The sequence below is a fragment of the Agelaius tricolor genome, unplaced genomic scaffold (assembly GCF_023055355.1).
Source record: "Agelaius tricolor isolate 1412-34295 unplaced genomic scaffold, bAgeTri1.0.p SCAF_11, whole genome shotgun sequence".
In the NCBI taxonomy this organism is placed as follows: domain Eukaryota; kingdom Metazoa; phylum Chordata; class Aves; order Passeriformes; family Icteridae; genus Agelaius; species Agelaius tricolor.
The window spans coordinates 8,929,715-8,956,757 of record NW_027269271.1 but is presented as its reverse complement, the minus strand read 5'-3'; the positions used below and the strand labels follow the sequence as shown (position 1 = coordinate 8,956,757).

The 27,043-nt window shown below is 41.5% G+C and overlaps 1 protein-coding gene across 2 annotated transcripts in view; it reads right to left on the bottom strand.

The window, feature by feature from the left end:
* Positions 1-89: 89 nt before the first annotated feature.
* The window catches only part of CRB1 (crumbs cell polarity complex component 1), a 97,487-nt gene continuing 70,533 nt past the window's right edge, over positions 90-27,043 (bottom strand). The window contains exons 10-12 of one of the 2 annotated variants that reach the window (XM_071436017.1): positions 25,793-25,921; positions 22,729-22,855; positions 90-808 (exon numbers count right to left, since the gene is read on the bottom strand). In XM_071436017.1, the coding sequence (XP_071292118.1) occupies positions 593-808; positions 22,729-22,855; positions 25,793-25,921 (472 nt within the window). In that variant the 3' untranslated portion in view covers positions 90-592. Of the gene's footprint in view, positions 943-22,728; positions 22,856-25,792; positions 25,922-27,043 lie in introns of both variants that reach the window. The other variant, XM_071436018.1, reaches the window with a different exon arrangement.

Below are 27,043 nucleotides of genomic sequence, written 5' to 3'. Positions count from 1 at the left end.
ATGTGCTTTTGTGGAAACTGAAATTCATTTCACCTTCATTTTAGTAGAAGGTGGAGGGGCAGTAAGTAAAATGAAAGAACCAGAAGAAAGAAAAACAAATTTGAAGCATTTATTTTGGAGAATTTTCACTCAGCTTCCTTTTAATCCCTGATTAACAGATGAAAGAAGATACACCGAGACACAGCTCTAGCACTAAACCCTTTGATAAGAGAATTACATTGTCTTTATTGTACAGGCTTAGTTGATTTGTCTGCATCATCTTCTGCAGCAGTGATTGCCAGGCAGCCAAAGGAGAGTGCAGAGGAGAAGCTGTTTGCTGTGTGGTGTTCAGGACAGTTGCATTTATCCCAGGAGTCATTACTGTCCATAATGCCTACTGCTGATTATCAAGGCTGGAGTTCCAGTGCAAATAAAAATTGTCCTTGGATGGTCCAAAGCAATGATAAATCTCCTTGGTTCACTATTGAACTTAAAAGGAAAGCAGTGAAAAAATCATTGTCGTGTTTATCAGAAGGAAGATGACTGTATCTAACATATGTACAGAGTCCCCTTTCAGCCAGGTCTGAGGGCGGAGCAGCAGCTTTGCTTTCTCCTAGATGAGCCTTTCCATGGGCGGTGGCTGCAGCATGTCCCACATCTCCAGGCGGGAGCCGTCCTTCTCCTGGCGGCTGGGGCTGTAGGTGCCCTGCGTGGCGCGCTTGGTGGCGGTGGCAGCGGACACCGCCATGGCCAGGGACAGCAGCACCAGCAGCGCCAGCGTCACCGAGCCCACGGCCGCGAACACGCTCGAGAGCACATCCCCTGCCAGCTGCAAGGATGGAAACCACTGCCAGGTCACTGCCACCAAGGAACACGGAGACACACCCGGGCCGCCCCAGAGGAGAACAGAAACCACTCTATGGACAGGCTTCACGTGGGTGATCACTGCTGGAGCACCATTTACTGCAGGGAATTAACACATTAACTTCACTAACCCCTCCACTTCATCCTTTGGACTCCTAGAGTGTGACTGCATGATTAGTGTTCCAGGCAGATGAATTTCCTGTAAGGACCCATTTCTTTTGACAGCTTCCTTACCTTGAAAATAACCTGCAAGTTAATATGTCTGTGGGCTGCACTAGTAATTCGGCAATTATTAACCACTTCAGTAAAAATTCATTATTCCTAGAAATTTCCTATATTATTATATTTCCTATATTCCAATATTTCCTTCATATTTCCTAAAAATTCACTATTTCTATTATTCCTATGAGCTAATTTGAACATATATTGAGTTACATTTCTTGCTGGAGGAGTAAAATTTATATGAATATTTTTACATATATATATATATAAAAATATATAAATATATATATACACTTACTTATATAGAAATTTTGCTTTAAATATTGTGAAATGTAGTATTTCTACAGACACTCCTACCAGTAAACTTTTCTACCAGCATTTTTGCATGAAATAAGCATTTAGAGGCTGCACAATAGTGCATAATCAGTATATTTTCACAAGTAAGTTTTAAAATATTCAAGCAGCTCTTCCACATACAGACTTCATAGGTTCATGTACAGGAACATGAGCAGTACAGTACAGGATGAATGTAAGGATGCTCTGATTTTTTGGGTTTTTTTCAGTTTTCATGTGGCAGTGGGAAATGTAATAATGTCAGAAGGCAGAGTGCACATAAACCAATCTGTCAGCTGGAAAGCTTCAGACCAGAGAAATTTTATAGTTGGTAGATGAGCATTTTTGTACACATCTATGTATGCACTTTCATGTGTAAAAAATGCTTATGGTGAGGAGAGCAATGAAGTGGTTAGTGTGGAAAAGTGGTCACTATGGACAGAATGACCCTAGCAGGAATTGAACTTCTGGGCAGATTGTGCCATCCATCATCATCTGATTTGTATTACAAGTGACAGCTGAACTGCCCGAGATGGATGCGCGCTTGAGGCTGAACTTTCAAATCTCCAAATATTTAGAAACAGAAAACAGCAGGTCAGAGCCTGTTTCCCAGTTAGCTGCTCCATGTTCAGGATGTTTTAGTGACCTGCTTACTCGTCATTTCTAAGGAAGGGCAGTCCCAGTGCAGAGCATGGGGATGATTTTGCACTCAGGATGGATGTGCTGGAAATGGATGCTCTGTGTGTGCATCCCTGACTCGTGCCTTTGCCAGAGAGCAGCAATGCCAGAGGGAAAACAATAAACCAATCCTGCCTCTTTCTTCCTCTCTCCAATTCCACACTGATGGAAAAGGTCCTGCTATAATAGTAAAAGCAAGTTTGGCTCAGGGGTTCTCTCCAGGGGATAAATGATCGACTAGGATATTTTCCTCTGTCCTTGATGGCTAAATATATGGTCCCTGGGATTTTAAATACATTTTTCCCAATAGGACTAATATAATGCAGGTGTCAGACCAAATGACTACTGCTCTAAAACAAGGTGGCATGAAGCATGTTGGTCTATTAAATTGTATTGAATTGGGAAGGTTATTTCATCTTTGGATGGTGTTACAGACATATTTGAGATCCTAGTTTTGCTCTGTACTCTGTTGGACTATATGACCCTTGTTCCTCTTGTCTCAGAGAGGCAGCAAATTTTTAATGGAATTTTTGTTCTCAGAAGCTCTCTTTTATTTTCATTGCCTGCTCTGGAAAAATAAGGACTAAGATAGTCCAGGTTAACTCTGATTCTGGGGTTGAACAGGTCATTTTCAAGAGAAATTCACTACCACAGGCAAATGGATGGTATGGCCTCGCCTCTGATATGTGAAATTTCTGAATTCAGTCTCCACTCTTCCAGTCCATACTCTTTCCATTCCTGTTGCAAGCATGTCTCTCTGTATCATTTCATTTATGATAACCTTCAAATTAATTTGATTTCTTAAAGAAGAACTTTTTGCAAAGAATTGGGGTGAAGAAAAAGCTTATGACTTGCTACAATGGAGTCACACATCTAAATGTCATTCTCAAATTAAAATCATCATAACAGGCATTTTTAAAATTTTGCAATAGTTACTTTTTAGAGAAACCTTACCCATCCTGAGCCAATATGTAAAAGAAGTTACCCCACTGGTAACTGGACACTTCTCAGTGTCTGGAGAGCTGGGGGTTTACCATGGTAAGGTACATAAACTAACTTTATTTCTATGTCTATATTGCTTCTTATTTCTAAATGTGAAAAAAAAAAGGCCTTCATCTTTTAAGGTGGATTCTATTGATCAAAGCCCCTGATGTTCCAGGGCTGTCCCCTGGGTTATCACCCCACAGCTCCCTGCTGAAGTTTCCAATACGAGGTACCCCCTTAGCAGTTGCACTGAACTGGTAACAAGAGTTGCCAGAAGGCTCTGCAGTCTGGTCCCATCAAAATCAACTGCTTCTTTAGTAATTAATGGCTGAATTGTTAAATTAATTTGGAAAATCAGCTGGCTGATCTGGAAAAAAATATCTGAAAAGCTCTGTCCCCTGTCATCTCAGAGTCTGTTCACTGCATGTTCGGTGATGATGATAGACTGAAATAATTGTAACTGGTGATTCCAAAAATAAAAGGGTTGAGCAGCATTTTTAGTAACATTAGTGCTGCTGAAAGAGTGGGAAAGAGGTTTTCTGACGCTGACCAGACTTGTACTTTGCATGATAGAAGGGAGTGGACACTAAAAATGCAGTTTGAAAGGAAAGGTCCCATATCAGTGCTTCAGGCTTTTCTGGCCAGTCCTTGCTGGTGCTTCCACCATGGATGGGTCTGAGCTGTGAACCTCTGGGATGTCTCACAGTGCCCTGGGGCTGCTCTCGTGTGTAGCTGCTCATCTCAGTGCTCCACCCATGTCCCAGATCCCTGGCTGAGGGTCTGGGGCATCCTAAGGGGCTAGGACACATTCTAATATGAATTTTCAGCTTCATACCACATTCCCCACATTAACTGGTGAAGCCCTGGCTGCTGAGCTGAGTGCTGAGGTGACAATAGAGAGATTTTTGGTGTGTTTGTCACAAGGCTGTTACAGAGTACCCAGCAAGAGGTGCTCTTTGGCCCAGAGCTTCAAGAGCAGAAAAAGAAAGCTCTAGAAAGGAATGGACAGAGCAAGAAAAACTTAATTTTCTCTTGGCACAAAAAAAAAAAAACCAAAACACCACAGGACACCTGGGAGCTTGTGAAGAGAAACAAGTTCCTGAATTTTTTTGCTGAAAACCTTTGTTATTAGGGAAGCCTATGCAACACCCCTACCCCCATACTTTGTGATTGTCTGTCAGAAAGAATCCTTGCTAATAAATAACACATTTTTTGTGATCACAGCTATTACTGAATGTAACTTCAGCACTGCTTATGAATAACGAAATATATGCAAGGTAAATGAAGGAGGGTTAATTAACTGGCTGGGCAGTACCTTAGAGATTCTCATTACAGTTTGAGGCTGGACTGAAAGACCTCCTGAGGGCTCTTCCAACCTGAATTATCTTATGAGCCTGTTCAGAAGGTATTTGGTGACAGAACAGTTTTAAGAACCCCTAATATAGAGGAGCTACAGTAAAAGCTGCATCCTTGGTGGAAATGGATGTTGATGGCAAGATGAAACCAACAAAATGGGGTTTGCTACCATTGGAAAGCCTACCTGCTTCTCACGAAATTGTTTTTGTTTTTTTTAGGATGTTCTATTTATATACCTTTAGACGTCAGGTGACAAGTTTATTTTGGCAAAAGTTTTTAAAAAGGAAAGAAAAAAACATGGTGGAATTTAGTTTTCATGTAGTGGATGGCTTCATTTGCAAAGCCAGGAGAAAATGCAGGTAAAAAAATCTTTATCTTTTTCTAAAGTCAAGTCTTTTGGATTTTGACTAGTAGTTTACATCAAAATGGATTATTTTTTCCTACGATTTAATTATTAAATTTAAATTCTTTTTTTAGTATTTAGATTGCATAAAATAAATAATTGAATAGAGTGACATTTCATTATAGCTCTGGGTTTTGCTTTTCATTTGGTTATGGAAATAGATTTATTGTTCTGCTCTGGTTCCTTGATGCACTTTTTGAATAAGAAGGGCCCAGTTCAGAAGTCAGAATTAGAGGCATTTATCAACCCAGTGTATGTTTGCTCACCTTTAAGGAAGCCATCTCCCAAATGGTTATTTTACAGGAGGGACCATTGGGGATTTGCTGTAATGAACATTTCCACGTGTGCCAAGTGTCAAAGGCAGGTAGAACAGCACGAGGGAGCCCAGCCAAGGGCACAGGGCTGCTCCTCCTGCGAGTGTCACATCAGCATAGCTGAGCTGAACTCATCCTGCCTTGTGTCCACTCAGGGCTGAGCCAGACCAGGGGAGAGCAGGAGGATGCAGCTGTGGTGCTGGCAGAGAAGGGCAGCAGGGGTGAGAGGGGCAGTGAGTGCTTCCTTGGGGTGCTGCTGCATGGGGAGGCGCTCCCTGGAGGTGTCTGTGGGGTGTGTGATGTGCTCTGGAGGCAGGAGCTGCCTGCCTCTGTGCCTGGGCAGGAGGGATTAACCCACCTTCATTTTAGCATTGCTCAGAATGTGCCTGGTTCTGGATGCATCTCCAGACAGAGACATCAAGGCAGGCTTTAAAATACAGGGACTGACACACCCCAGAGACTTCCCTTCCCTGCCACGGGTGGGGCTTTTTGGGATTTCTGCAGCTGCTCATGTGCACTGGAGCTTTTGCTGGGCAAGTCTCAGATCCCGAGTCCTGACACCACTCACAAGGTTATCAGCTCATTCCTGGTAAGAACATCTGATCCCTGCTGCCCAGATTTACTGCTTCCAAATCACAGCCATTTGCTGTGGTAACAACTGCCTTGAGTAGTCCTAATCCATGGCAGAGTTACTTTGAAAGGGTTGGGGGCATAGAGGGATAATAGTGAGCAGCCAGAGAAAAGCCATTTACTTGATTAAAAGGCCCATAGATATTCTGAGCTCATTTCACAGAGGATTTACAGCCATCTTATTGGAACTTCTTTCTCTTACAGGCTGAATTCAAATAAGAATTTGTGTAGTTCAAGGAGAAATCCAGTCAGGCACACACAAATCTGTTATCATGAGGTGCATTGATAACCCCAGCCTGTGAGGCTACAGTTTATTTTCAACAGCAATGAAGTGGCCATAAATCTATAGATTGATTTTGTTCTAATAAAAGTACATTAAATGAAGGCACAGGAAGTCCCTTTTTTCTGTGATTTTCTTTTTTTACCTTAGCAAACTGTGGCCTATTGCTCTCCCTCATATCACCTGCAAAAGGTAGCTGCTCTGTTTGTGCTAAACACCAGCCACCATGTTCCAAGAGCTGTTGGGCTGTTGAGTTCAAGTAGTAGTAATAATAATAATCATCATCATCTCATGTTTGGGACTCATTTAAGGAGCACAGATTCATGTCAAGCCAAACACTGCACAGGCCACTGGAAAAGGCAAATTATTTTTAACATGTTATAAACATCACCTATTTTATTTAACTGCTGTATCCTTTAAAGGTTTATCCTTGGTTCCTGCTTCATGCTGTTGTCCATGTGGGCACTGATCTTTGAATGTATCTACAAACAGTTATTTTTCAGGTCCTTGGATAATTTACTCCTTGCTGCTTTGGCACCTGTGGCAACAAAGGAAGCAGGACTTATTGCACTTTAGCTGATTTTCCACTCTTTATCATGAGTGAGACCACCAACTCCTTTTCCTTCTGCACACCTCAGAACTCTTCAGTTCATCTTGTGGGCTTCAAAAGTGGCAGTTGCATTGTACAGACATTCCTCTTGTCCCCTGGAGTGATTCCTGAGAGGTGCAGTATTTGCTGTACTGTGAACCTGGTGCCTAACAAGTTTCAGGATTACATGGTAAGAAAAGTATTTGAATTCTCTCAGATTGAGAGGCAGAAGGCAAGAGTTTAAAACAGACCTAGGAAGACTGCTGCAAGGCTTTTCTCTAGTTTTGCATCCTTTATGAGTAAGGAAAGGACAGTTTGTAGGACCAGCTTCAGCTGTGGAGCCTTGAACACCTGAAGATCTCAGTGGCCTGAGGTGTGGCTGCCTCTCCTTGCAGGCAGCCAGCCCAGAGCTCCAGATCAGGGGGGTCTGTAGGTGCCACAAACTGGCTCTGGTGCCTTCTGTATGCAGGGCAGCACCCCAAGGGAGCATCACTGCTTTTTCCTCTGCATCTGGGGAACTTCTGCTGGGCCCATGTTCACTGGGAGGAGGCTATCCTGTTGTCCCTCATCTCCCTCTGTAGCCCTCTGAAAATATCTCTGAACCTCAGTATCTCAAGAGCTGTAGATCATCTTGAATTTCCAGCATTGCTGTTGCTGTTTCTGCCATCAGCCCCTGAGTTATTTTCCTGATAGCTGTAGGGAAATACAATCCCACTGCCTGGAGGGCCTGAATGAGGCTCTGAGTCCTGTACCTGCCCCTGTGGACATGGCTGAAGAAAAAACTTAGGTGACTAATTCTGTGTGCAGAATATCCACAGTATTTAGGCAGTTCATCTTGAAGGAGAAAGATTTTAAGTAATCTTTTAGATTTCTTTTTTGTTTTCTTGTGGGTGTTATTATCTGAATATTTTCTTGAAATGTCTCTGAAGAAATTTTGTTCACTACAACCTCTTTATAGTATATGTTTTTATATAATGTAGTTTGAATAGTTTGTCTTAGCTGACACCTGACAGTTTTAATTGATTCCTTCCTGAAAAATGTCAACTATCAGTTTTCTGACAGTTCTTGAAATCAAGGAAAAAGCATGGAGAGAATTCATGTTAGTTGCTATAATGATAAATTGGTCATCTGGCTTGACCAGCTATAGATCAGAAAAAATGCAATCTTTACTATGAAGGAAGAATTATGTCTGTGGCAGTCTGTGAGAAAATGAAGATGGAGATGATTGAAGTCTAGGATTTAGCTGGGCTTGCAGAGAAAGCACCTCATTAAGAAATTCTGACAGCCTCCCTCCTGGCACGTGAAGTTGCACTGTTGTGACACTACAGAAGTTAATGAGGAGGTTTGTTCTAATTATAGTGGAGCAAGAAATTGGAGATTGGAGACGGAGCTCTCTGAAGTGTTGCAACTAAATTGTAAAGCAGACTGCAGTGGAACAAGGGTGTTGTTCACATTAGTCCTGATCTCCCAGTCAGACCAGCTTACCCAGACCTCCTCCTCCCCACACTGGGCTGCAGGACCATTCCCAGATCACTTTAAACAGTGCTGTATTTAAATCAGAGCAATTTGCCCCCTCCTCAGTGCTGGTACATGCAGCAATACACGGCTTAGGTGGCCTTGTCTTGGCAGTATCAGCCTTTTGGCCACAAAGCTTTTCCAGCTTGGAAGGCTCACTTTTAGGAATTAACCTTTAAAGAACAGGCTACCTACAGTAACTATAATTTCTTTAGCTATTGTAGTATTGATATCTGGTTTGTATGAACTGTTTAATGCAAGCAGTCCAGACATGGAAACAGAGGAGTTCAGTATGTCTGGGATGGTCTGTCAGGCAGAAGGAACAGTAGTCCTGGCTTTGGCCACCACACTGTGCATGAGCTCAGCCATGCACCCAAAAGTACATAAGCAGCCCCTTAAAATCTGTATCAGCTGTTTTGCTGGATCAGTATCTCCCAGATTGCTGAATGCCTTTTGGGCAGCAGAGTGTTGGTTGCACAGGGAGCAGTGATTTGGGTGCCAGTTTGGGAGGGCAGCTCTCATTGAGCTGGGGGCTTTGAGAAGGCTCCTTGATAGTGCTCCTGCAGCAACTGCCAGTGCTAATTTTGTCAGTGTTCCAGCTCTTTTTAAGATCATCTGAGTGGTGCAGCACAGATTAAATGTGCAGCTCCAATGTGTTGTTATGAGATGCCTTTTAAAATTCTATTGACAGCCTCTGGTGTAGGAACTTCACCATCTGCTGCACTCTGAAAGGAATAGAGGGAAAAATCTATAGCTGGTGCAAATCCAGGCAAGCCATGCTGAGGAGGAGTTTGTCCCATAGCTGCTATATCACAGACTAGACAAATGTTTTAGTAAAGGTGTCAGTCTCTGGGGTGCAACATCCTTTTCCAGTTTGGGAAATGCTTTGGGGCATCATACAGAATTATTTTTGTGCATGGCTGCCAGCACAGTGTATCAGGTGGTGTTTCTTCACAGGGCATAACTGCTTTGAGACAGCAGATTCTGTGTGAGTACATCCTGGTGGTGGATAAAAGCCTCATCAGGCAAGCATCTTGCAGGAAGAAATGGGAGATATTTAAACTCAAGGCTATCACTGAAAAGGCTGGCTTTCTGTTTTTCCCTGCATGTGGCCAGGTTGAGTTTACTGCATCCCTGGAGCTGCTACAGTAGAAGTGGCACATGAAGAGGGATTTGGAAGAACACACAGGCCCTTTTGAGGAAGTCTGCTGTCATGGGAGAGTGAAGTGAGTGTGCAGGGGTCAGGAGGTTAAAGCCCCAAACAGGAGAAGAATAAGAAAAGATGCTACAGTGCTGAGGATGAGGGCAGGACAGTTTACAAGGAAAAGAGATGGAGAGAGGTTCAGTAGACAGAGTGAAATAGTTATAATTATAAGAAAGAAGAATGAATTTCAAAACTGCTTTTTTCATTGATTGCACAGGTGTTGGTTAGAGCAGCATATGCAGAACAATGTTGTGACACTAATGATGGTAATGACAGCATTTGGAGAAGAGAATGGGGCAGAGAAGGGTAATGTAGGCTATCAACAGCTGAGTCAAGGAAGCACCTAAACCATTCCTGTTCCAAACCTCTGCTTTTCTGATTTTTTCCATGTATGTTTTATCTGTTGTTCTAGATACCAATCTCTTCTGTACAGGGGGAAAAAAAAAAGCAAGAGAGATTTTGCTGAGGTATTTGCAATGTTGAAGTACTGTCTGAGTGAATACCTGCTTGTTGTTTCTCCTCACTAATGTGTTTCCTTGCACATTGTTTTCACCAGACAGGATTTGCCTGTGTTAGGAATTGTCAGCCTAATTAACTGTAATGGATTTGCACAACCTGACTTGTGCACAACGTGGAGCTGCTCAAAACTCCACTTTTCAGCACGTGGCAGCTGAGGTTAAAGATCTCTTTCTGAATCAGTGATGTTAGTGGTAGGTGTCCTTTTATTTCTTAATCAGGTCTTTGAGAAGAGCCCCAAGGAGCCATCAAAGCCCAGCCTGACAAAGGGAGCAGGCATCTCCTGTGGGCTGAGCTCCCTGCCTGTGACCATGGGTAGCAGGCTCTGGTCCTCTTCCCCCAGGTCCTGGTTCTCTTGCTGAAACTCGGTGCTGAAATTGAGAGCCCTGCCTCTCCCTGCTTTCTGTGGGAATGAGAAACTGCTCTGTCCAGTGCTGCACAATAAACAGGTGGGTCAGCTGTGTATGGCATAGCACAGGCTGTTACAATTCCTGCCCAATTTTGTAACTGCCAGACACTTTCCATCCCTGCTTCTCTGCTAATAAGCCAAGGCAACGATCTCAAAACTGTTCCATGAAATTCTTCTCCATTCCTGGTGCTGAGCTCCTGCAAACCAGCCATGTGTTGCTACCTAGCATTAATAGGATGCTGTCAAGTGGTGCTGAAGTAAGGAGCACTGTGACTGTCTCACACTGTCAGACAGCAAGGTATCGAGTCAGCAGCGAGCCTTTGCTGGGAGCAGCACTTCGATTGCAGCCATCTCCTGCTTCCAACTGTAAATATTAATAGTGTAAGATAGACCTTCACTGGCTACATAATATTGCCTTAGCATGCTACGTGACACTGTCACGTTACTTGCTAATTATATTCCTGGATAAAAACTTTCAGTATGTTTTTATCCCACTGGCTGGGGTTTTTTTTCTAGTAGAAAGCTGATTTGAGACAGCAAAAATCATTATGGTTTAGCTTCAGGAGAGACTTTGGAAGAGGTGCATGTAGGTAAAGTTTAACAAAAAAAAATCTAAAAACTGCTGTGTTAATAATAATTCAGTCTTGATTTAGACCTTTAATTTGTTAGCAGAGTTAGTTTTTATCTTTTTTTAAGTGTTGTCTTGTTGATAGAATTGTGTGAGTGTGAGTCTACCTCTGAATCTCACCACTGTCCTCAGGGATTCTCGGATAGGACTGCATACCTAATATGGGACCTATCATTGTATCAATGTATTAATATTGTATCGGTATTGCTGGTATTCAACAGGTTTGCATCTGAATGTGAACTGGATGAAGCCAACTCTGATAATTGCTTTTTGGGTATCTGCTGAAGGTGCAAATGTTTTAGAAAGTCTCTTTCTGTGTTATAGGCAGCACAGCACATGAGAGAAAGGTCTCTGAAAATGGAGTAGAAATTTCTTTTAACTTTCTACTCCATGCTTTTACCTTACTGCCACCTAAAGATAACTAACAGAAAATACATTGTACTACAGATTAGGGAGTTTTACCCTGGTATGCTGGGAAGGAATGGCAACCCTATCAATGTCTTTCTTTTAGGAAGAATTCCTGCACTTTCAGATTTTGTTGAATATCATACTTCTTGGAAATAGGAAAGAAATCTGCTGACTCAGCTCACTGAATTTACCTCTGGTCCCCCAGGGCAAGGAGTGCTGACTGTGAGGCCACCTCACCCTGCTCCTGGCCAGGTCTGTTTAACTCAGATGATTAACTCAGATCTCCTCAGTACAGGCTGAAAGTAGCACTTTCTACAGTGCATGTGGTCAGGTCACCTCTGCATGCAGGTGTAAGGTATTTCTGGTAGAGCCCCTCTTTGATTCCTCCTGTCTCAGATGTGAGTGGCTGCTGTCAAACAGGCAGCCTGTTCCTCTCAGCTCCATCCTGGTGCCTTATTTCTTATTCAGTAGTTTTCAGTTTGGAGAATGCCTGCCCTTAAAGCAGCCTTTGGTCAGAGAGGGCAACTGAGGCATGAAATAGAAACACAATTAGCCCATGACCAGTCAGGCAGCCCATGGTGGAAGCAGTGATTGAATTTAATCCCTTCTCTCTGCCCCAGCTCTGCCTGTCAGTCCCACCCTGCAGCACAGCCCTGCCCAGCTCCAGCACTACCAGTGGCACTGCTGAGGTCTGGCCCAGGGGGGCCCTCCAGGCTCTGCCTTGCTGGGTGTCTGTGCAGCTGCTGGGGCAGGAATGCAGGAAGCCCTGAGCAAGAGAACCTGGGCCTGACAGATGATCTTTCATGGAGCTGTTGCCATCCGACATTTTTGCTGTATGACATTTTTTTGGAGTGAAGTATGGCATTCTCTGTTGTTTAAACTGCAATATTGCATTTACACTGGTAATAAATCCCTCATATGTGCCTACTACAAGTTTAGAGTCTGCTCTTGGACTAAACTCACACTTGCACATCAACTGTCCTGTGGTTACTCATTCCCTGAGCACCAGGACAGATGCTCTTTGCCAGGATGGCCAGGCAGGACTCCCTCAGGCAAACACCCTGGAGTGCAGTCCTCACTTCTCTCTTCCTGAGGGTCAACTCCCTGCCCCATGGGACTATTACAGATTTAAGCCTGCTCTGGTTTTATATATTTTCAGGTATTGGAAGGATCTGGCTCCCCCAGCCTCACTACTGGTAACTGCCAGTGATGGCCCATTTTGTTAAAGTACCTGGCTCTGGTCATGTTGCAATGTTCAAGATGGTTCATCCTCTGTCAAAGTTCCATTCTGAAGTCTCACAGACCTGACACTTTGCTTGCTGTCTATCTGTATTTTTCATACCACAAATAGGACATTTAATTCAAGTAAAAATGTGATCAATGAATTCCAAAATGCTTATGTGTATGGCGCTGAGTTGCTCTTCTGATTGATACTTGCATCCTTCCTTAAAATATTCCCAAACTCATATGCATTAGCAAAGTAATAAGAAAATCAGACAAGTTTAATATATTTTGGCAGAAGTTTCATACATTAGTGTTTTCTCCTGGAAGAATACTTCTGCTTCCTCCTTCATCAGTAGTTTTTGGAGAGGATGGAAAGAAACAATCAGAAGCTAGGAATCTTTGCCTCCAAATTTTCTGGAAGTGAATTAAGTTGTTTCAGGTCTCTGGGTCCAGGCCAGTTGCAGTCTGAGAAGCCTGAGTGCTCCTCTGAGGCAGAGTGGGTAGCTGATACTGAAGGGAAATTTACCTTTCCTGCCTACTCCATCTAGAGAACTTCACTGGTTTGGAGATTATTGCTTAGCAGCAGGTTCTACCAATAATGGTGTTGTAGATTTAAAGTGTTTAAAGCATCCTGAGGTAGACTGTGCTCGCTCTCTCTCTGTCCACTTCCTAGTAAAGGACAAGATAATAACACGTGGGCACCTTACAGAGGTGCTCAATGCTGTCCCCATCTGTTTGACTTTTACAAATCCATTTTACTTATGATTTTCCTTATTTGTGTGATTTCATTTCCCTCAGTATCACTTTGTGCCTCCAGGATCTCCTTCAGAACCACCTTTTTTTGATGGTTTCCAGAAATGGCAACAATGGAAGCACTGAGGGGTTTTTGGGATTCATCATTCCCCAGACAGACCCACAGCTACCACTGGGGTTCCACTGGCAGTATCACCTACTGAAAGCACAGGTGACAATTTGGGTGGGATAATGACTTCCAAACCTATAAAAAGTGACAGAGACTCTACCTTTACTACTGGCATTAGGTCTATCTTGAAGGATGGGTTACATTTTCATATGTACAGAAACCAAGCATTTTCTTTCAGCCTGGATGAGGTTTGTGTTTGATTAAAGGAAACAATAAAATAAGAAAGGACCAGGTGCCATTTTCCATGAGAAACAGGAGTGTCCTGCCTGATTGTTATGTGCAATATTCTGGTTAGTTCACAAAATGGTAGCATTTGGGATGAAAAAGGCAACAGTGAAATCCCTGTGTAAAATCTGTGCCTATGCTGCCATTTCACTGTGGGCTCAGAGTGAGCCTAGATAAAACCAGACACGTGCATTAGCACTGGTGAATACCAAGTGAAATTAGCCCTGCAGAAGAGGTGGTGTTGCCAGGCCCTCCCAGAGCTCAGTCTCTAGTTTGTCATTTAATTGGGAGCAGGTTTGGGCTTTTCTTTGGAGTTTATTTTGGCTTGGGTAGGGGGTATTTTTGGGTGTGCAGTTTTGTGTGTGTGTGTACTTTTGTTTTATGTTGTTGGGGTTTTTTTGGTTGGTTGTGTTTTTTTGGTGTGTTTTTTTGTTGGTGGTGTTCCAAGACTATCAGCTCCCAGGTGTCAGGCAGGCTGTGCTCACTCCATGCCTCCTGTTCCTGCATCACTGATACAAAGCCAACAGGGGAGAAAGGGTCTTGTTACAGGCTGATCTGGGAAGCAACTGCACCTTTAATTCACCCACAAATGGTTACTGCTTGGAGAAGAGGGAAAAGAGGGTCCTGTCCCTTTGGAGAGAAGGACAGCTTGTGATGTTACCAGTGCTTTCCCCAGAAAGAGGAGTATTTCCATTTATTTCTGTAATGGATAAATTAGACCCCAAAGTATTCATGTTTTTGAGAATCCCCAGAATCCCTACCCTTCCATTTCACAGGGACCACCAACAATCAAAGCTGTCTCCACTGGTGCAAAATCTGTTCACTCTAAATAATTACAAAGATTTGTAAAGCTGCTGATTTCCTTGTCCTTTGAATTACAGCAATATCACATTTTTTACTTCAGTGCTGTTATTTTTTTGGAAAACTGAATAATTTCTTCTACCAAATATGATTTGAATGAATTCAAGGACGGTTGTGTTTGCTGCACATTTGGATTGGTAGAATATTCAGATATTTGTGTAACAAGCTCTGCCTCTCATTTAAACATTTCTCTGTATCAAAATAGATAGATGTTATTGATCATTTGAAACCATTTTTTTTTTCAGATTCTCAGAACAGGAATTATTTTTATTCCTTTTCAGTGGAGTAATATTCCACAAGCCTAGTAAAGTGTGTAATTTTTTTCAGATGTTATTAGGAATGGAGTTTCATACCAAGAAGTGAAAAATAGAAGAGAACATTAGGTCTCATGAAGCATATAAGAAAAAAATAGGACATAAAATTTAGTATCTGAACAATGCAGGCACAGACTGCATGAATGTGTTATAAAGTGAGCAATGACTGAAGTAAATACCCATGTGATGTGGATGTGGGTCCACAGGGAAAACATCAGAAGGTGAGAATAGGGAAGACAATGCCATTGCAACAGAAAGGATGGTGTACAGACAAAATGTGTTAATCTGAATACTAAAGTGTTATGTGAGCACTGTGCTGGAGCTGATTCTGTACTGCAGAGTGTTATGCTGTCATGTGTCATCTGGGCTCCCTTTTCTGCTTATATTTACCATGCACATTAAATATTCAACTGCTTTTCACTGATGCATGCAGTAATCCTGGCCCTGTGAAGAGCTTTCTTGTCTTTCCCAGCTAGGACATGTTAGATATCCTTATTGTCTTTGCATCCTAATGCTTTTGTACCTTATGTTGTGACACACATTAAATGTGTTTCATCCAATATCCTTTTAGAAGTTTTAGTTAAATCCTCTGTCCTGAATGCAGACTAATACAAAATAGCAAAGGGTATTAAGGCATTGTTCTGCTCTGAAAAACAACTGCAAAAATGGCATTGTGACATTTCCAGTGACTTCCAGAGCAGAGCTGCTCATTTTATAAATGTAGAGATGTTTCTTCTTACCCCACATTTGACCTGGCACTGGAATAAAGCTGAGCCCTGTCTGGCTCCTACCATCAATGGTAATGATTCTGCCATGGTGGGTGATCTGCAACCACACAAATGATGTGAAACAAATAAACTCCAGCTTCTTCCCAGCTCAGTTATGCTGATTCTGCTGGGCTAATAAAAGTATACATTTATTTCAGTCATTGAAATAATCTCATTTCAATAGACTACCATCAGACTGTAAAAGTTTACCTGTTCTGTACAAACAGTTGCCCTGATGAGGGTTTTCTCAAACCAAGTAAGGTACTACAGAGAGTAAATCAGAAGCACCAGGAAATGCCCTTTAAACTTCCAGGAGCAGCCTTGCAGGATGTAAGTTACATAGCCCAGAGTGTTTCTTTCCCCCCTGCAGGTCCTGGGAGCCTCAGGAAAGCTGACAGGTGAGAGTTGGTAGCTCTGCTGACCCAGGGCTTGCTCCTGCTTGGGCAGCAGTGCCAGCAGGAATGTCATGGCACTGTGGGTGCTGCAAGCAGAGGGCATCAGTTCTGAGCAGGGATTCAGTCCCCTCTCCACTGCTCCTCAGGCACTGCTGGGTTCAGTGTGATGTCAGAACGTGCTGGTGAGGGGTTTTAAACCCCTCTGATTTCCTCAGGTTCTATCATTAGGGGCACCTCACCCGCAGTGGAAATAGGACAGAGCCCTTCAGAGAATGGTGTCATTTTGGAAATGTTGCACTGTCCATCCATACCAGACTTTTCCAAGAGGCTGCCAGAGCTCTGGAGAAGACAGAAGTCCCAGCAGGTACAAATGTGCTCCTCATTAAGGAGCCTGCTGCTCCCCAGGAGCTCAGCCTGACCTTTCTGCCCCGAGCCCTGGGCTGCTCTGGGACTGTCAGGGGAGCCTGGAGCTGAGCCCACGTGGGGAGAGCCTCTGCTCCCTCCTGCAGGCTGCAAGGAGCTTCTCTGGGACCTGGGCACCCACAGCTCCTTAGCTCCTGCTGTGGATGAGCAGCAGGTGAGTGGCCTGTCTGAAACTCAGGCTGGCAGCACTATTCAGTTGACTTACCCAGCTTTACTTGTTCATTTTACCACACTCCTGAGGCTGGCTGCTGAAAATCACTGTCTTGGTGTTGTTGTTCAACATTGGGCTTTCAATCTTAGGGTAAGAATAAAAATTATCTTATTGCCTTAAAATATATTTTAATAAGAATTTTAATTTATTTTTTTAATTTGTGTTTTATTTATATTTCTCTATTGCTCTCAAGGGCTTCTCTTGGGAGGTCTAGCAAAGTATCTGCTTATGTGGAGGCTGAAATATGTGTATTAGGAGCAGAAGTACCAAGTATCAGGGGCAGAATTTTTCACTTTGAAGGTGCTTCCAATATAGCTAACCTAATTTTCCTATTTTTTTCAATATTTCTACCCAATCTCACGAATTAAAAAATTCTAAAGTATGAAAGTGTCCTGACCATCTGCAGTAGGAAAGAGCAAGAACAAATCTGTACTGATGGTGAAGAGAACAAAGTACTTTCAGAGTTTTGCAATCTCCAGACAGAAACTGATGGGAATACTGGCTGAGAACTGGTGCAGAGTGGAAACTTAACCTGCGTGGGCTGTAAATGCCATTAGATCACTCTGTAGGCCTTAAAACCAAAATACTGCTGATGTTTCTGTGTACAAGGTAGAGGTGTACAAGAGCAAGGCATGCAGGTAAAGCCACAGTGAGACTGGGGGAAAACAGCCTGGTTGTTACATTCCTGATGTCCATGTCTTTTAGTCAAATGGTAATTATCCATTAATAGCCTCATAAGTATGAATATGTAAATAGCTATGGAATGTATTATTCATGAATCACCAGGCATTAATTATTGTAATTAAGTATCATTTGCTACGTTCATATTACTAACCTTTCCAGTTAATGAATACATTAACTAATCACTGTAGAGCAGATTCAATCAAAATTCCCTGTGTCTGTGCTATGGAAGCCTGAGAGAGTTTTATTGAATTTAGATTCAATATTGAACATAACCAACATGCTTATCGGTGTATTTTTAATGACATTAAGTGTGACTCATAACCTCCAGTGCATGATGCTTGTCCTTGTGCCCAGGAGGATGGAATGGTACCAGCTGGAAGAGAACGTGGAAGCAGCAGTGGTGCAGCACAAGGCAGCAGCTCTGTGAACCAAGGACAGCTTCAATGCTGGGACATGAAATCCACCTCCCCTTTCAAGTCTCATGTATATTCACACGTACAATAGGAGAGGGGGTGTGTTTTGTGAGGGAGTGCTGTCCCAAAGGTGCTGCTGGTGACAATGTTCAAGGAACAATTCCAAAGCTCAGCTGGAGCTGTTTGCCAGCACCAGCAGGACCCAGGCCTGGCAGGATGTGCTCACAGTCTAATGGGGCTCAGGGCACTCCTGAAACACGAAGTAAAATGAACAACCCAACCCTGGGTTTTGTCTTTACTCCCTGGAGATCCATTTCAACTAATGGTAATCTCAGTACCACAGAAAGAAGATTTGCTGCAGCTTTTATTTCACTGCCTTTTTAGGGTTATAGTTCTCAGAACCAGGCCTTGTGGGTTTTGAAGTAGAAATTTTGAATAATTTATTGCAAACAAGAGTTTCATTATTTTAGGGAGAATCACTAACTCAAGATATAAATGTATAAGTTCAAGTGCTGAAAGTTAATATAAACAAGTAAAATGCCCTCTTGGCTGAACTTTTGGCTGTCAGGGCAGAAAAAATATTTGCAAAGAAAGAATTAAATCTTATTTCATCACTGTTGGTTTGAAGCAGATTTTTTCCTATTTTTAGGTTCACCAATGTACTGTAGTCATGTGCAGTGAGTAAATGATTATTGGATCTAGTTTCCTCAGTAATCTGGGAGTAAGAACACCTAAATAAGCATATATCAAGGATATTTTCAAATTCACAAACACATGGGCTCTTTGTAGTTAAAATTGTCATAAGATACAGCTGCAGAGAGGGCTCAGTCAGAGCCTGGATTTTTAAGAGCCAGAAGTAAGAACAATGGTCAGAAAAGACAATCTGCCATTCCCTGGAGACACCTACTCACTGAAAACCCCCTTGTGTATTTTCCAAGCACAGTGAAGAATATGCTTTCACTCATCCCACAGCTGATGCAAATCCCTTTGCTCTCCCTTCCAGTGTCTCCATCAGTGCTGTCTTCCCCCTCTTTTCAGAAATCTAAATTCTGCCTCAAGCCCAAACACTGTTAGTTCTCATTATCCAGCTTTATGAATGACAGTCACTGGCATCTGAAAACCAGTCTGAGTCTCAGTACCACAGAGGGATCCATTACAGATATTACCACCATGGAGCATCACAAGCCATGCCTCCAAAAATCATGACCTTGTTTTTTGGCTTTCTTTCATTTGCATGTCTTGTATCCCTCCTCTGATTCTGAGTATATTGAGATGATGTTTTCCCAACTTCTTCTCAATGCCCAAATTAGTAGGAGTGTGTTTTGATATTTCTTTTTTTTTATAAATACTGATTTTCCACAAAAGCATGAACTCAGCAGGGAGTTTGTGTATTTAAAAAAATTTCAATTATTTAAAAAAAAAATCAATTATCAAAAGATTTGAAGTACAATTGCAACACTGGAGATGTATGAAGATCTTGCTATTATATCTTAATATTAAACATGAATTTTCATGTTTCAGCCCCTTGAATTCTAAAAAATCTCAGCAACTGGATGTTTTTCCAAAAAGGTTAGTACCCAGTGCCATTATTCATCCAGCTATTTTTTTCATGTTTGCTTTTATACCAGTTTCCCTTTATTTGTCTGACACCTGCATCTCTTAAAAAAATATAGAAAATTATTTCACTTAACGTGGCACTTGTTTACTTATTTTTTGACTTTTAAAACTAGAAATACCAAGTCTGCAGGAGTGCAGCTGGGGTGGTTGGAGTGGCTGAAGAGCTTCAGTGGGAGGCACCTGCCTGACCCTGCCCTTCCAGAACTCATGGAACACCCTGGGATGAAGCAGCCTTGGTTGGTGTGTGGTGTTCCTGTGAAGTGTTCAGAAAACATGGCACACTGAAAGCAAATGGACAGAGCCATCAGCAGGAAATGAGGAGCAGACATAAAGAGACAAAGGCAGAAGGTTTATTTGGTGTATAAAGGTAGGAAATTTATGTACACGTGCACAATGAAGTTGAGGATACAGAAGTACAAAGAGGAAGAGCAGCATTTCTGAGGCCAGGGGATGTTTCATGATGACAAGGCATTAGAGGAAGGAAAGAATTCAATTACAGGTGAGTGTTTTTAGTAAAAGAAAGAAAGAACTGATGCCCTGCTAATTGAGTTTAGAATAATAACTTGCATATTGCTGTAAATTAATATGAAACCTGTGTTTAATATTGCATAAACACTCATATCAAGTGTCTAGTACTGAATGGAAAGAGTATTGGAATCGCTACACAAATGGATTCTTATTGTTTTCACATTTTGGATATAGGTCTAATGCCAGACATACTGTTATTACATTTATTGCTTTCTACCTTTCTTCATCATTAAGACCATGATGAAATTTTTGCTTAATGTAGTGTGTCCTGTTGTACATATTCTATAAAGTACATAATGGTTCAATTTAGTTATGTGGAAACTGAACTAAAACTAGTGAGAAAATAAAACCAAACTAAACTTCATTATTTTCTTAATTATAGTTATAGTTATTTAAGAAAAAATAAATGGTTTGAGCTTTGATAAGTAGCAGAACTTTCTTCATTTGAATTTTTAAAATTTCTTATTTCTTTGTCTTTAGTTAGCATTCTGAAATAGGACAGTTTTTATTTCAAGTTATTTCTGATTAATTTTTCATTTTTCATTTCAATAATACTGAACTGAGAAATGTTTTTAGCTCTGATTAAATGAAAGCTAGTTTGGAATCAAATTCCCAACATAAGATGCTATTATTTTGAATTTCCCCACATGAAAGCAATTTTCCAAAACTATTTTCACTGGAATAAAAAATTCCAAAATGTAGTCTGGTTTTGTTTTTTTCTCTTTGCCTGTGTTCTGTAATTCCCAGTATTACACGTGATTGCAAGTAAGATAACTAAACTTATATCTGATGGTATATATAGTTTTCTTCCTGACACTGCTACATTAATTTCATATCCAGTGCATTCCCATCTAGTGTTTATTGATTGCTTACAAGGAGGAAAGGATTTTTAAAATAAATTTTTATATATAATACAAAATTATTTATAATTATTTTTAATAAGAGTTTAACAAAAAAATTTCCCTAATCTTTTTCATGATAAAGCCAGCAAAGAAATTATCCTTGTGTACAATTCTTGTAGGTAAGTACACAGTGCTTTATTTTCATACTAAGGCAGATGCCAGGAATAGGAATATGTGACAGGGATGAATCATAATTTTTTTTCCACAAATGTGCAAAAGTTTGTTTGTTCTTTTTCCTCCCCCCTAAAACAGGAGTAGGGTTTTTAACAGCAGAAATGTTGCTGCATTCGTGTGCTGAGTGGTACTCAGAAAAATACCAGACTGGGGGCATTCATGAAAGGTGGAAAATAAAAAATAGTCTTGATCCACTGTCTGATCCATATCCTGCTGTGGCAAAACAGAAACCTTAAAATCTCACTCAGACACATTTCAGGGTGTCCCAATGTCACTGGAGATTTAAAGGGGGATTTGCTTTTCCTGGATGCACCAGGTCCAACCTGCAGCGAGTTAGGGAGGACAGGGGCAGGTTTGAAGTGGGGGAAGCTGGTATCAGTGATTTCAAGGACTTCTCCAAAAGATCAACTGTCCCCTCTGGAGTCAGAAAACCTCCCAGTATGGTGTTAGTCTTTAAAACTCTGCTACCTGCCATACAGCTGATAAAAAAACACCACCCTATACACACTTGTTCTTTCAAATCCTCTCTCAAGGACGCTATTCAAATGACTAAAAGGGATAGAGAATCTCTGCAAATATAATAATGAACGTCCAAATAAATTATTTCATCATTCATAAATGAGGTTTTTGTCTTAAATAATGGTTAAAAAAGAAAATCTCCTCACTTTTTATGAAAGTTTAGTATTTAACAATGTATTTCAGTTATGTCTGCAGTCTCAAAGGTACCTACAAAGATATTTTGCTATAATATTTTTGTTAAATCTCCTGGCATTCATAATTTTCAGGTCCTTTTTTCATCTTTTAAGAATCCATGGACAACCAACCCAATTACCTTGCTTGCTTCTTAAGAAAGAAAACTCCCATTTTTTTTTTGTCTGATGACACTGATCTACTAGTAAGTAAAACAGATTTACTTAAAGTTATAAAAATCTTTAGACAAAAAACAAATCTGTGATTTCAAGTCTGAGACATTTACTGGGCCTTTCCTGAAAGGGGAAATGTTGGTAAAAATTAAGATGGCTGTATTTTATCTCAGTATAGTACATCTGTAGAGGCTACTGGAGCAGAGGATCAGGATTAGTGATATCAGTGCAGGATTGACACTAATTCAGATGGATGTGGGAGCCTCCTCAGCTTGCTGTCAATTGCTAATCCAAACCATTACCTAATTATCCAAAAATATCCCTCACAATTTCACAGGTGTAAGGCCTAACTGCCAAAGGAACAGCAATAAACATGGTGTGTGATGTAAAAATACTGACCACCTGCAAGATTTAGTTTAAGATTAGAATTATTGAAGGCAGTGAGTCTGCCGCTCATTGCAGTAGGGTTTGAATCCCACCCTCAGTAAATGTGACATTTGTGTTTCCTTTTAATCGTCTCACTGTCACCCACTGGCAGCGTCCATGTGGTGAAATGCTCTGGTGAAGGTGGGGTGAACTCTTTAACATCTGCTAGCATTTGTTCTAAAACTAAATCTATTAACTAAACCAGATCTGAAAGGATTCATAGAAAAACCATTCAAAGAAATATAAAACAAGTTTTAAAACTCTGATATTTGTATTGCTTCGCTAAGCTGCTTAGTCAAGGCATCTTCTGCTGCAGTAAAACACAAAAGTTTAAAGACAGCTCAATAGTCTTCCTGATCACCCCACTCGACTGCTGGCTCATCATCCATTCGCAGAATGAGATAGGAGAGGAGCTGAAAGAGGTTCTGCCACAAGAGCAAAGAGACAAAGAAGGAGAGGTCGCTTACATCGATCTCACAGCGGTCCCCGGCGAAGTTCACGTCGCACAGGCAGTGGAACTTGTTGAGCAGGTTCTGGCACAGGCCCCCGTTCAGACATGGGTCAGAGCTGCACTCATCAATGTCCTTCTCACACCTGCAGGAGAGACTGCAAACAGTCAGCCTCGGGAACCAGGCACCCAATGCTTCCAACAGGCACCTGTTTAATTCAGCCGCTTTGGGGGGATGGAGATGCTCTGGGGTGGGTTTCCACACGTGTTTATGGTTTTATTAACTAGCTGATGAGCCCCACTCAAACTCTGACCTTCCTGTATGGTTTCCAAACACAGGCAGTTAAGCAGGTAATTTCATCCCTGTAAAGCACTTCACGGTTACTGGTGCTTAGCAAGGTGCAGTGCAAGTTCTTGTGTGATCTCAGAGCCAGCTCTGGTGCGAGTCCTGCTGACAGCTCGCTTGTCCTTGTCATTGTTCCAGGAGCTGAGGACACAGTTTCCTTCTCAGTAATCTGGATATGAGTCAAACAAATGTGTGTTTTTGCCAGCTGAGTGCTCCTAGAAATATTTACCTGCTTTTTGGGTGGGTTTTTCTAACCTTTTAATTTCTTCCCTCAATTTGGAATGCCAATAGATCCCAGCACAATTTCCTATCCAGTTGCTTTGAGATGGGTCCCAAAAAAGGTAAGAATGGTGCAGGACAGGTTTCATAAGCCTTAATATGTATCATTAAATGGTTTTGAGCTAATTCTGGTGATACAAGAAATTTGAGTTATAATTTCTCAAGGTGGCCAATGGAAGGATAATGAGGGATGTGTAAGACTGTTTGAAAACTACTGATTTGGTGATTTTTGCTCTGAAAATGTTCCCTTTTATTCCCTGCTCCCTTTTATCAAATAGTGCTAACAGTTAATCCTATTTTTTCCAGGTAAAAATGCAGGTTTGTACTTGGAGAAAAATGTGAGAAATTCTCTCTGAATTATAAGGAATTGCTTTGTTCAGTCATATTCATAACCAAGCAATAAACATATTAATCTTACATCAGAGAAGAGTATTTTTATATTAAACACTCTTACTCTATTCTAATCTAAACTTCTTTCAATAGCTTCCTTAAATATTGAATTATATTCATATACTTCAAAGACCTAAGTTATTTATCCAATGTATAAAAATTGTATTGCTATGAAATTACCTATGCAAATTTTTAAAAAGCCAAAAACCTCTCAAATCTTCTGGGGAATGAGGTACCTGAATCCAACTGAGTTTCAGGAACACTTAAAAACCTGACTCCCTTAATATAATTTTGAAAGTTCCAGCCTGAATTACATTACAAATTTGTTTTTGAGAGAGAGCTCTATCTTCTTTTATGGAGATCAATCTTTACACATTTCCCTTTCCACCTGCTATTAAATCCATTTGGATTTTTTTAATGTGATCTCAAGTCAATTGATTGGCATAGAATTTCTCTATACTGTGCACCAGTGGCTTTCTGAAGGCTGAAATATTGTCTTAAAGGAAAATGCCTGCTTTATCAGTCTGATACATAAATATACAAAGGGATTTGGTTTTAATATTCTTATTAACAGATATATTTGAATTTGTTCTGGAAAAAAAGCAAAAAAAAAGGGATGAAATGTTCTCATTTGATCTAGTGAGACCCCCAAGTATGGAAGCACTGCTGGTTTATGGCTTGGCAGCCTGGAGGAGCAGAGGCCAAATGCTCCATTTGAGAGGAGAGAGCCTGGCTGCCACAGGCAGCTCCCTGCAGCTCGCCGGGCACAGGCTCCACACGAGAACCCTGGGAGCTGTAAAAGAGAGATTACTGCCAGCCACTGGGATGGATGGAAGGAAGGCTCACTCCCAAAGCTGCAGTTAGCAGGTAGGCTGGCAGGGGAGGGAGAAGGAAAAAGTGCTTTCCTGCTGCCTCAAAGTCCCAAGAAATACACACAGTGCAGAAGTGGCTATGAATATGCTTTTACGTCTTAAAATTTTATTTTATTGTATCGTTTCCCCCTTGTTGAATATTGTGAGGTGGTACACAGGCGACCTGGCTGTTAACAGTGCAATTCAAGTGTGTCTGCCAACCACACTGTGCATTGAGTGGGTGGAAATCTTCATTTCATGTCTTTTATAGCCTACTGTACTCTTTCCACAAAATCAGTGGGCTCATAAGTTTTTGAGAGAATGAAAACCTTTTGTTGGTAACTTCTCTGTGTTACAGCTTGGTCCTGTTGAACTTTTGGATATGATATTCTGACATAATGCTAGTTTCACCTGGAGTATGTACAGCTTTTCCTGTCACTCTATCCAAAATGCCATTACCTGTTCAGGCTATGACTGGGACAATGCCTTCCTAGGTTTCTGCAGCACCTGATGCCTGCCCTGAGGCTCTCAGCCCTCCCTGCTCCAGAGCTCTTTGAAGGCCAGTATTAAGTGTGAACTGGGCTACAAGATACAAATTTCACTGTGAGGAAGGTCCCTCTGTTCCAGGCTAAACAATAACATGCACAAAGTGTTCCTTAATAATTTCTGAAAGCATTCATTCTGTTCTCACACTTCAGCATTCAGTAAGAAAGCATGGTACACCATGCCACTAGGTGTGCCACCTCTTACTATCCCTGGGATAGAATAGATTGTATATTCACAGCACAGACATGTGAAAATGGAACAGCTTTGCATATTCATGTGCCAGAGCATGCAGCTGGTTCAGGTATATGAGCAGGATATGTGTGTGTCCCCACCTATGGAAAGGCAACATTTTAACTTGTCATATGAAGATTTGGCACAGAAACAAAAGAAAAGGCACAGAGAAGCAAGCCTGAAGTGCTAATTAAGAAGTAATATCTGGGACTGGATTACTGGTGCTGCATTGGACTAAACCTTGCTGCATTCGTTTGTGATTTTTGTCCAAAACCACAATACTCCAGACCCTCAGAGTCACTCTAGCAAGGAACTCCTGCATTATAAATCAGCTGCTCTGTCTGTATTTCTGCCGGAGGGCTGGCTGTTACCCTCTGGACTCTTTTGACCAGCTTTTGGAAGAGGTGCTCCCCAGGGATGGGCAGGACAAAGGCTCTCACCGTTCTCCCACAAAGCCTGGCAGGCACGCACAGCTCAGCTCCCCGCCCAGGTCGCTGCAGTTGCCGTAGTTGAAGCACGTGAGGTTCCTCTCCTCATTCCCACACACTGTGTAAGGTAATCTTCTGTACCTGGGCACACAAGGAGGCAGCAGCAGTTATTGGCACTGTCCTTGTTCTGGATGTCTCCTGCTCTCTCAGCTGAAGCAGGGGAGCAGGGTATTGCCCAAAGGAATGACAGCTGGAACTCAGATTTAAGACTCCCAGAACATGTTTTGCCAAACTTTTTTAATTTGACGGATTTAATTTTTCTTTTCCAAATATTTACTGGCAAAATAATGATTCATTTATCATTTAAAAAAAAAGGACATCACTCTACTTACATTACTAATGTGGTTCTCTGTGATACCTGGACAGCTTAGTATAAGAGTTCAAAAGAGACAGACTTAACATACAAGATAAAAAATATTGGACCACCATAAGGCATCTTCAAATCTGAGGATGTCCTTACTACTCAGAAAAAGTCAACAAAACCTGTCAATTTTAGCAATTATATCCTAAAAGATAAAGTAATTATATCCTGTAATTGGATAGTGTAAAGATGATTGTCTGCATCCTTTGGGCTGCAGCAGACTGGATTTGTTGGAGTGTTCTGAAGGAAGGAGAAGGATTTTGCCTTCTTGGAGAGGAATTGGACATGCTTAGAGGGCAGAATTTTATGGGTATGCAGAGAAGGGCAATTAAAGGGAAAAGCCTGCAGCCTTTCTAGAGGACAGTCTGGGAGGAATAGGAAATAGCAAGTAAGCAGTGTCAGAAGCAAGGGCAAAAGTGGGTTGTGTGGTGTTTGCAGCCACCAGGACTGAGAATAAGCTGGGAGGAAAAGACCAACCCAGAAAAGATGATGTTAGTGGGGAGAAAAGCAACTTATTTTCCTATTGGTATTTTCTCCTACCAACTCTGAATTCCTGCCTTTATAGCTATAGAGCCATATTACTGTAATAAAATATAGTTATACAGATTTAAAAACCGTAAGATTTTTTTTCTGAAAAGAAGATGTAGCACATGTATTTTCAAGCTCTGGAAGACTTGTAATCTTGTCATCAGAGAGCTCACAGGACCAATGCTGACAGCAGAACAGGGCAGCAGAGCTGTGCCTTGTTCCTTCAGTCCTTGTCTCATCAGTCTCTGCCTGAGCTGGCAGCTCTCCACTGTCTCAGTCCACATCTAATTGATCTGTACAACTTTCTGTTCTCT